At 44.1% G+C, this 11,926-nt stretch overlaps 1 protein-coding gene across 1 annotated transcript in view; it reads right to left on the reverse strand.

Annotated features, from left to right (window-relative positions):
• Window positions 1-1,804: 1,804 nt before the first annotated feature.
• Window positions 1,805-11,926, reverse strand: part of nfatc4 (nuclear factor of activated T cells 4) — a 24,498-nt gene continuing 14,376 nt past the window's right edge. The window contains exons 12-13 of the mRNA XM_062992871.1: window positions 3,126-3,557; window positions 1,805-2,088 (exon numbers count right to left, since the gene is read on the reverse strand). Coding sequence (XP_062848941.1) covers window positions 2,030-2,088; window positions 3,126-3,557 — 491 coding nt within the window. The 3' untranslated portion in view covers window positions 1,805-2,029. The remainder of the gene's footprint in view (window positions 2,089-3,125; window positions 3,558-11,926) is intronic.

Here is an 11,926-nt window from a genome sequence, read left to right on the forward strand (position 1 = left end):
TATTGAGAGTGATAAGATAAAATCACACTAGCCAACTACTTTACTGACGTTCAGTGTTTCTTAAATAAACCGGTAACCAGGTGCTGAGAGTTAGCTCTGATTAGCACTGCTGCTGCTCCTGGGATTTGTAGTTCTTCTGGTTATTCTAGAACTACAACTGGTCGATCTACACTTCCGGTCAGAGGGACTCTCTTTTTCTCTACTTTATTTAAAGGAAAAAACCTCTAGATCTCTGAGGAATCAAGAAGCTGGAGATCTACCTTACATATATTACATAAATACTAAAATATCTGTGTGTTTAACGTAAACTTTTGTCTATAATTAATAAGCAGGTTTTGCATTAAAAGCAGGACCACAGCGCCACCTGCTGGTGATCCCAAACACAAATCCCAAATAATACATTAATAAACTCTCTCTCACACGGACTGATGTGTTTAACCCACCAAACACCGTCAAAAATATTCATATTTAAACATTTTCCACATAAAATTGCACTTTTAAAAGCCTGAATCTGAGTGACTGCAGTGCAAACCGCGAGTGACCAAATCAAGTCTTCACTAATCACTGGTCTGTTAGCTTTAAGCTACACAAAGATCCTACAATCTTTTTATATATAAGGTACAGAGACATCAGTCAGCCAGTAATTGTAGTCCTAAGGTTCATCTGTATGGTAGGTGTTCCTAATAAAGTGCTCAGTGAGGGTATATACGGACGCCCCAGTTAAAAACAAACATTATTAAATTATTAAAGCAGATTGACTCTCTGTGTGATCTATCCAGCTAAAAAAGAGGCTTTACACAAGATTTTGAAGTGTGTGTGTGGGAATTTGTGCCTTGATGTCGGTGTTCCGGTTCATCCCAGAGCTGGTGAGTGGGGCTGAGCTCAGGGCTCTGTGCAGGAAGCTTTTCTTCACGTCTTTATAGAGATCGCTCATGCTGGAACAGGAAAGGACCTTCCCTAAACTGCTGCACAGTCTGGAGCATGTGATATCCTTTATATAGTTAATTTATCACACCTGTTTGTAGCTGTTATATATATACACCAATCAGCCATAACATTAAAACCACCTCCTTGTTTCTACAATCACTGTTCATGTTATCAGCTCCACTTACCATATAGAAGCACTTTGTAGTTCTACAATTACTGACTGTAGTCCATCTGTTTCTCTACATACTGTTCTACAATGGTCAGGACCACCACAGAGCAGGTATTATTTAGGTGGTGGATGATTCTCAGCACTGCAGTGACACTGACATTGTGGTGGTGTGTTAGTGTGTGTTGTGCTGGTATGAGTGGATCAGACACAGCAGCGCTGCTGGAGTTTTTAAACACCTCACTGTCACTGCTGGACTGAGAATCGTCCACCAACCAAAAATATCCAGCCAACAGCGCCCCGTGGGCAGCGTCCTGTGAGCAATGATGAAGGTCTAGAAGATGACCGACTCAAACAGCAGCAATAGATGAGTGATCGTCTCTGACTTTACATCTACAAGGTGGACCGACTAGGTAAGAGTGGCTAATAGAGTGGACAGGTATTTAAAATTTTTAAAATTCCAGCAGCGCTGCTGTGTCGGTGCGGTGAAAGGGGGTAACAAAGCATGTACTGTAGAGAAACAGATGGACTACAGTCAGTAATTGTAGAACGACAAAATGCTTCTATATGGTAAGTGGAGCTGATAAAATGGACAGTCAGTGTAGAATATATATATAGTGTGTGTGTGTGTGTGCGTGTGTTGTACTGGGTAGGTATTTGAAACAGTGTGTGTGTGTGTGAATATTTTTGATAGACAGAAACACAACAGACTTTATTGAAATGATAATTTATTTATCAAAGAGGTTTAAAAACATCGTGTCCATTCAAGTATCGCTCCAAATACCGGACTCGTACCTGCAGCCGTACCCCTGCGCTCCGAAATACCCCCACCCCCCACGATAAACTGATCAATATAACATAAACATAAACAATACAGAGACTCGTACATGAGAGCGATTAATGCACTAAATGAGGAGCAGCGCGTCGTTTTCCTCGTTATGAGGATCTGCTGTCGGTGTGAAACGTCCTGATGTCCTCGCCGATAAACTCGTTCACTGTGGGGAGAAAAAAAATCAAACCAGTCTGACATTATTAACCAGGTCTGAAAAGTGTAGGGAATTAAAAGTGTACGACCAAAATGGCACAATGGGCCGTGCCTGAGGGAGGGCAGGAGGTCGACCGGTGCTTTAACAGGACAGAACGCCTTTATCTGTCATATATACACATACAGGGGTACAGTACAACAGAAGTCATAAACCTACAGTACTGTGACAGTGTACAGTCTGAGCAATTGAGGGTTAAGGGCCTTGCTCAAGGGCCCAACAGCAGCAACCTTCTGAATACTAGTCCAATATACAGCTTAAGAGTGCCCCTGGAGCAGAGAGGATTAAGGGCCCTGCTCAAGGGCCCAACAGTGGCTGTATGACAGAGCTGGGATTTGAACTCTCAACCTTTCAGTTGATAGTCCAAAGCTCCACCCACTAGGTCACCACTGTCCACAGTTCTTTACTGGCAGTGGGAGCTCAATGGTTAAAATGCTGCCGGTTCAAGCCCCACTAATGCCAGGTTGCCACTTTTGGGCCCCTGAGCAAGGCCCTTAACCCTCAATTGCTCAGAAATTCTAGTAATTCATAATGTAACAAAAGCGTCTGCTGAATGGGCAGTTGTAGCCTGGCGGTTGAAGTGCTGGACTAGTAAGCATAAGGTTGCTGGTTCAAACCCCACCACTGCCTGGTTGGGCCCTTAAGCAAGGCCCCTAACCCTCAATTGCTTAGATTGTTTACTGTAAGTCGATTTGGATAAAAGCGTCCGCTGAATGACGTGAATGTAAACGTACTGCTGCTGTACAATAGTGACCTCTGCTGGCCACTCGAGGAAACTGCAAGAGTCATGAATGATTGCATACGCTATACGGTTTTCTGTCAGCCAAAAAAGGGATTAGGCAATGACTCAATTAGAAGGTAACCCCTAACCTAACCTAACCCAAAATTCATCATGAGCCCCACCCATCTAGACCCAAGTCTACCTGGCACTCATTGGTCGCCGCACGTAACCAATCAAAGCCTTTCCCTTTCTGAGCAGGCGAACGTACCTTCGTCCAGCGTGATGTGCTGCATGGGCGGCGCCCCGCCGTACCCCAGATGCCCCTCCTGAGGGTAAGCAGGGGGGCAGTGGGCTAACAGAGGAGGGGGGAGAGGGGAGGTAGAGACGGGGCTGCTGGGAAACGGGCTGATGGAGGAGGAGTGCGAGGGCGAGGGCGAGGAGGACAGGTACGGTGAGTCGGGCCAGGGCTGCGGGGGGTACAGCGGGGGTAACAGCTCGGTGAAGCCCAGCTCCAGGTTCTGAAACGAAGGCTCGCAGTCGTTTCCTCCGCCCTGGTCCTCGTCGGCCGGGGGGCAGAACTCGTCGTGGTACCCCCCCGGGTAGTGGTAGTCTGATGGGTGAGGGGGGCACAGTGGCATCACACCATCCAGCGGCAGCAGAGAGGGGCGAGGTAAGAGCGGGTCCTCCTCCTTAAACAGGACTGATAGAGAAGAGGGATTAGAGGAACGTAAACAAGATCGTTATGAGCAAACAAACCTACATGCTAAACCATCAGGGGAGCCTAGACGGTGTCTGAGGGAGGAAAGGATGAATCTCCTCCTTGCTGCTGCAGCAGCGCCTCCTGCTGGCTGCTTGAGGTATCAGTATTAGTGGTGGAGGAGTACAGAGAGTGTAGTGTGTTCCTCCTCTGGATGAATCCACCACCATCCGATGGAAAGAAGCAACAGGCAAATGTTTTGTTTAACCAGCAGAGGTCGCCAGAGTGCACAGGGGAATTGAGTATATCCAAATCTGGACGACCTCATAAAACACTTATACTTACTGGGCAGGTATTCGATAGAGTGTGTGTGTGTGTGTGTGAGTGTGTGTGTGTGAGCGTGTGTGTGTGTGTTGTACTTACTGGGCAGGTATTTGAAACAGTGTGTGTGTGTGAGTGTGTGTGTGTGTGTGTGAGTGTGTGTGTGTGAGCGTGTGTGTGTGTGTTGTACTTACTGGGCAGGTATTTGAAACAGTGTGTGTGTGTGTGTGTGTGTGTGTGTGAGTGTGTGTGTGTGTGTGTGTGAGTGTGTGTGTGTGTGTGTGTGAGTGTGTGTGTGAGTGTGTGTGTGTGAGAGTGTGAGTGTGTGTGTGTGTGTGTGAGTGTGTGTGTGTGTGTGTGAGTGTGTGTGTGTGAGTGTGTGTGTGAGTGTGTGTGAGAGAGGTGTGGAGAGAGAGAGAGAGAGAGGTCATGCTTAAGATGAGCTCCTGAACTATTTCAGTTCTTTTGTGTTTAAAATGAGATAAACTTTTGCAAACAAAATTTTAAGTTATAACAATTTAAACAACAGCAAAATATAAAAAGCTAAAAAGGAAAGAAACAGAGGAACAAGAGGAACAACACAAAAGACAAAGTGAACTACAAGAGGAAGAACATTATTCAACAAAGAGGAATAACAGGAGGAAACATCAACAACAAGGAAAAAGGACAAAACCTGAAGGAAATAACGAGGAATTAGGAGACAATTTGGATTAAATACAGAAATCTTCCTGCTTTGTGAACACTCAGGGTAAGAGAGCTTCATTGAAACTACTGATATCTTTATTAAAATGGCTGGAGAAGCAGCAGTAGTAAAGCCACGCTCTTTTGACTACACTAAAAAGTTTACCACCAAGATGGACAAACAGGAATACAAACTTAATATTATGAAAGAAAACCCAGAAACCCTGTTTAAAGACTGTGAGATAATTAATGGAGAAAACATCACAAATCTAACATTCTACACTGAGAACAAGAAAACCTGGCATCCAACGATCTGCTCCTACTTTAAAAACATCACCAAAAATGGCTTTGGTAAAGGACAGCAGATTCATATCTATGAAAACGGTGAAGAACTTCTAATTGTTAACATCTACCATATTGGATCTGTGGTAATAAAAGGCAGTGAGGGGGCTCTGAAGAAATTTGAAGAGGTTTTTCCAACTCTCAAAAGTCTGTGCCATATGGACACCCGGGCACCTTCCCCCTCCGCCAAAATACAAAACAACAGGACCAGTATAAAACCAGGTGTGAAGATCCCCTCCACATCTAACAGTGGGAATCACACCTCAGACAGAGGAACCGAGCTAGGTGTGAAGTCCTGCACGACTTCACCACCAAGCCCACACCTCCACACCACCGTCACCCAGATCAAAGACTCTGTGGCTCTATTAGAAGTGGAGATAACAGAGTTAAAACAGAAGTTCCTCACACACACTTTTAACAATAATGCACCAGAACCATTCAAAGAACAAATTGGACAACTGGAAAGGACAGTACAGGAAATGAGAAGGGACACCCAAAATTTAATAAAGGAGAGAGAAACACTACAGGCTGAACTGGTACACTACAGGGAGAACATGGAGAAAGAACATTCAATCCTCAAAACAGAACTAACAAAACTGATACAGGAGATGCACAAACGTGACAAGATCATGGAAAAATTAACAACAAAGATACAAACATCTCCATCACCTCTGGAAACAACAACCTGCGCCACCCAGCTCACCCCTGGACCACCATCACCCACCTCCTCAGAACAACCCACTCCTGGGCCCTCTGCACAACCCACACCCAGAACGCCACTTCAACCTCCTTCTGGCATCTCAAAACCAAAGGAAGGCACCTCACAGGAAACACCCCGCACCACACAGCTGGACGATCATCCACAACAAAGTGACCAACCAGCTGTGTCCCACACAGACACTGACATCGCCATTCTCATAGACTCCAATGGCAAATTTTTAAACATGGAGAAACTTTTCCCAGGACAAAAAACCTCAAAAATCTGGTGTCCAAGGACACGTGATGTTTACGCATCTCTCCAAAATAATACCCTGGGTGAGCCCAGGTGTATAATAATCCATACGGGCACAAACGACCTGAGGGCGGAACAAGAGAGAGTCGGAGCGATGGTGTGCAGAGCTGCAAAGAGGACCGCTGAGACTTTCCCAAATACTAAAATTATAATATCTACTCTCCTACCACGACGAGACTTTCACCCAGACACAATACAGAGAGTAAACACGGACATTACCAGAGGATGTGCACACATCTCTAACATTCACATTGCCCACCACACCAACATCTCGCTCCATCACCTGTACGACCACGTACACCTGAACAAACACAGCATCAGTGAATTCACAAGAACTCTGAAAACTGCAGCACGGGGAATAAACGGATCCACACACACACCAGGACAGCCACCACATCAGAACCACAGCACACCCATCAGGAGACCACTGACACACCCGTTTTCAACTGGACCTGCACAGCACTCCAGACCAGCACATCGACGCCCCCCAATCCTTCCAACCCCTCCGAATCACCCAACCAGACCAGGACCAACCGGATCAGCACCTACACCAACGAACCACCAACCACAGAGAACCCCAGCAACAACCCTGCAACGCCTCACCCACACCTCAGAAACGCAGCGCAGCTACGCTGAGGCTCTCAGAGGACCAGCACAACACAACGACATGGGTGAGATCAGACAATTATTACAGTACATCTGTAATAGACTTAACTAAAATAAAACACTGGACAGAATAATAACCACTTTGAAAAAATGTAACAAAATGTATATGCACATACAGGGGTTGGACAAAATAACTGAAACACCTGGTTTTAGACCACAATAATTTATTAGTATGGTGTAGGGCCTCCTTTTGCGGCCAATACAGCGTCAATTCGTCTTGGAAATGACATATACAAGTCCTGCACAGTGGTCAGAGGGATTTTAAGCCATTCTTCTTGCAGGATAGTGGCCAGGTCACTACGTGATGCTGGTGGAGGAAAACGTTTCCAGACTCGCTTCTCCAAAACACCCCAAAGTGGCTCAATAATATTTAGATCTGGTGACTGTGCAGGCCATGGGAGATGTTCAACTTCACTTTCATGTTCATCAAACCAATCTTTCACCAGTCTTGCTGTGTGTATTGGTGCATTGTCATCCTGATACACGGCACCGCCATTGGATGCACATGGTCCTCCAGAATGGTTCGGTAGTCCTTGGCAGTGACGCGCCCATCTAGCACAAGTATCGGGCCAAGGGAATGCCATGATATGGCAGCCCAAACCATCACTGATCCACCCCCATGCTTCACTCTGGGCATGCAACAGTCTGGGTGGTACGCTTCTTTGGGGCTTCTCCACACCGTAACTCTCCCGGATGTGGGGAAAACAGTAAAGGTGGACTCATCAGAGAACAATACATGTTTCACATTGTCCACAGCCCAAGATTTGCGCTCCTTGCACCATTGAAACCGACGTTTGGCATTGGCACGAGTGACCGAAGGTTTGGCTATAGCAGCCCAGCCGTGTATATTGACCCTGTGGAGCTCCCGACGGACAGTTCTGGTGGAAACAGGAGAGTTGAGGTGCACATTTAATTCTGCCGTGATTTGGGCAGCCGCGGTTTTATGTTTTTTGGATACAATCCGGGTTAGCACCCGAACATCCCTTTCAGACAGCTTCCTCTTGCGTCCACAGTTAATCCTGTTGGATGTGGTTTGTCCTTCTTGGTGGTATGCTGACATTACCCTGGATACTGTGGCTCTTGATACATCACAAATACTTGCTGTCTTGGTCACAGATGCGCCAGCAAGACGTGCACCAACAATTTGTCCTCTTTTGAACTCTGGTATGTCACCCATAATGTTGTGTGCATTGCAATATTTTGAGCAAAACTGTGCTCTTACCCTGCTAATTGAACCTTCACACTCTGCTCTTACTGGTGCAATGTGCAATTAATGAAGATTGGCCACCAGACTGGTCCAATTTAGCCATGAAACCTCCCACACTAAAATGACAGGTGTTTCAGTTATTTTGTCCAACCCCTGTATATACAGTTATATAAATATCTATATTTAAAGATAAACATAAGTATATACATATGTATAAACACAAAAAAAAAAAAAAGTTTATCTCATTTTAAACACTACACACTGCAACTGCACAATGTCACTTACCGTTAGTAATTGGAACATCCAAGGCCTGAGCTCCTCAGCCTTCGGATTAAAAAGCGTACACACTGACTTCCACACACACATTAAAAACCTTGACATCATCATCCTACAGGAAACATGGTGCAAGGCCGACATGGTCACCCACTGTCCCCGTGACTACAGAGAAATCATACTACCCTCCCAAAAACTTAGCACAGTGCGCCAAGGCAGAGATTCAGGAGGTCTCATAATCTGGTACAAATCACACCTACACACGCTAATAAACATTATGAAAATTGGAAAATACCACATTTGGCTAAAAATAAACAAAACTATACTATCATCACAGAAGGATCTGTTTCTCTGTGCCATTTATATCCCTCCGTCAGAGTCTCCATACTACTCTGAAGATATGTTCTCAGAGCTGGAGAGAGAGACCTGCCATTTCCAAACCCAGGGAAACGTGCTCGTCTGTGGAGACCTGAACGCCAGAACAGGAACCCAACCTGATATTATAAATGATCAGGGAAACAGATTCATCAATAACAACCAAATTCTTAATACCAATTCCACCCTAAACCACAGAAACAATTATGATCATGTTATTAACAAAAATGGTAAAGACCTCCTGCAGCTCTGTCGAAGTTTAAGTCTGTACATCGTCAACGGTAGAACTCGAGGGGACTCATTAGGAAGGTTCACGTTCTGCTCACCTCTTGGTAATAGTACAGTAGATTATGCAATAACAGATTTAGACCCTTTCTCTCTCAGTGCATTTACTGTTAAACCTCTAACCCCTCTGTCTGATCACAGCCAAATTACTGTGTTCATCAAAAAGACAGAAACTAACCCCACCACACACACACGGCCCAGTAAGCTGTACAACATCTCCAGATCCTACAGATGGGCCGTGAACAGCGCAGAAGAATTCCAGAAAGCAATTAGCAGCACAGAAATCCAAACTAGCTTAGATAACTTTCTGGACACTGCGTACATTCACAGTAAAGAAGGAGTAAATCAGGCAGTTAAAAATATTAATCAGATCTTTAAAAATACAGCAAATAAAGCTCAATTAAAAATTAAATCTAAATCAAAACCTAAATCTACAAAAGATGACAGCTGGTTCGACAAAGACTGTCAAATATTAAGAACAGAACTCCGTAAAATATCAAACCAAAAACACAGAGACCCAAACAACAGTAACACACGACTTCTTTACTGTGAAACCCTCAAACAATATAAACGTACACTCAGAACCAAAAAAGCTCAGTACACCCAAAAACAACTAACAATTATTGAACAATCAATCAACACACATCAATTCTGGGACAATTGGAACAAATTAAAACATAGAGAACAGGAAGAATTGGCCATTCAGGATGGGGGATATCTGGACAACCCATTTCCAATCACTCTTTAAAAATTTAGAATTAGATTCAAATCCTGAACAAAATCAAATTATTAGTAAGTTAGAGGAACTGGAACGGGCTGTTAAAAACCACCAGAATCCTCTAGACTCTCTCATTACTGAGCAGGAACTTAAAGACAACATTAAAAAACTAAAAACAAAGAAATCATCAGGACCTGACGGGATCCTGAATGAAATGATCAAACACAGCAGCTCCAAATTTCACCTGGCGATGTTAAAAGTCTTTAACCTGGTTCTGAGTGTCGGTTTCTTCCCTGAAATCTGGAATCAAGGTCTCATAACACCGATCCACAAAAGTGGAGATAAATTCGACCCTAATAATTACCGGGGCATCTGTGTGAGCAGTAACCTGGGGAAGTTATTCTGTAGTATCATTAACTCACGATTATTACACTTCCTTACCCAACACAACGTCCTGAGTAAAAGTCAGATTGGTTTTCTACCAAATTACCGCACTACCGATCATATTTACACCCTACACACCCTGATCCAAAAATATGTAGTTCAAAATAACTAAAATATTTGCATGCTTTATTGATTTTAAAAAAGCTTTTGATTCCATTTGGCATGAAGGATTGTTTTATAAAATGTTGGAGAGCGGTGTAGGGGGTAAAACATATGATCTTATTAAATCCATGTACACAGAAAACCAGTGTGGAATAAGAATCGGCAGTAAGAGAAACATCTCATCTCTCAGGAGCGTGGAGTGAGACAGGGCTGCTGTTTAAGTCCAACTCTATTTAACATCTATATTAATGAATTGGCCTCCATGTTAGAGCACTCAGCCACGCCCGGTCTCACTCTACACGACTCCGAGATTAAACTCCTGCTGTATGCAGATGATCTGGTCCTGCTGTCCCCCAGCGCTCAGGGTCTCCAGCACAAACTGGACCTGCTGCAGCAGTACTGTCAGACCTGGGCCCTGACCGTCAACCTCAAAAAGACCAAAATTATGACCTTCCAGAAAAGAGCCAGATCTCAGGGAACCAAACACACATATAAATTAGGACAGCACGAAATTGAGCACACTAAAGATTATACTTACCTCGGACTGAACATCAGTTCCACAGGAAACTTTAATCCGGCAGTAAATGAACTGAGAGAAAAAGCTCGCAGGGCGTCGACGCCATAAAACGTCAAACATTCGTGGAAATTCCGATTCGAATCTGGCTTAAAATTTTTGAATCAATAATTGAACCGATTGCTCTATATGGCAGTGAAGTTTGGGGTTCGCTTACACACCATCAATTCCGTAATTGGGACAAACATCCATTAGAGACCCTGCACACAGAGTTCTGTAAAAGCATCCTAAAGGTGCACAGACACACCACGAACAATGCGTGCAGGGCAGAATTAGGCCGATTTCCACTAATTATAAACATACAGAGAAGAGCAATCAACTTCTGGAACCATCTAAATGAGAGCGACCCCCAAACTTATCATTATAAAGCCCTGAAACACCAAGAGCTGAGCAAACATACCAGTCCCCTCATCCAACTGGTCCTGAGTCACTGCACCCACACACCACTAACACACACAGATACACCAGTAACAACACAGATACACCACTAACACACACCGATACACTAATAACACACACAGACACTCTAACACACACAGATACACCACTAACACACACAGACACTCAAATAACACACACTAACACAATAAAGACTCAGGAACAAGAGAAATCTGTAAACCCAATTAGAATAAACCAAATTACACAAAAACTCAGAACTAAATATCTGAATTATTGGGAAACTGAAACTAAAACTCAAAGTAAAATGCAGTTATTTGTTATTTGGCCCTAAACAGACACTACAGTGCAGCAGATTATCTGAGCACAGTATCCGACCCTAAATTAAGAAACACCCTGACGAGGTACAGACTGAGCGCACACGACCTGGCCGTGGAGACGGGGCGACACACCCGGTCCTGGCTGCCCCGGGAGGAGAGGTTGTGCCAGCACTGCACTCTCAGTACAGTAGAGACGGAGCTGCACTTCCTCACCCGGTGTACCAAGTACCACCACGTCCGCTCCCAATTCTTCCCTAAATTTAACAACATCATCCCCAACTTTACCTCCCTCCCAGACCCCGACAAACTGCCCCACCTACTGGGGGAGCACAGAGAGAGCTGCACACTAGCAGCACTCTATACTTACACCTGCCACCAGGTGAGGGACAGTGGGTGACCATGTCTCATACACACATACACACACACACACACACGCACAAACTGATTGTTTTACTACCTCATTATTGTAAATATTATACTTTTTATTGTTATTATTTTGCACTGTTTTTATTAATATTTTATTCTATTCTATATTTTTTGCACATGTAGCTGTTCTGTATATTTTTGTTCTTTCTTATTTTTATTGTTTATATTTCCCTGTAACTTGCTTTGGCAATACGAATGTCCTTATTTGTCATGCCAATAAAGCTTCTTTT

Source organism: Trichomycterus rosablanca, chromosome 4, assembly GCF_030014385.1.
Source record: "Trichomycterus rosablanca isolate fTriRos1 chromosome 4, fTriRos1.hap1, whole genome shotgun sequence".
Lineage (NCBI taxonomy): Eukaryota > Metazoa > Chordata > Actinopteri > Siluriformes > Trichomycteridae > Trichomycterus > Trichomycterus rosablanca.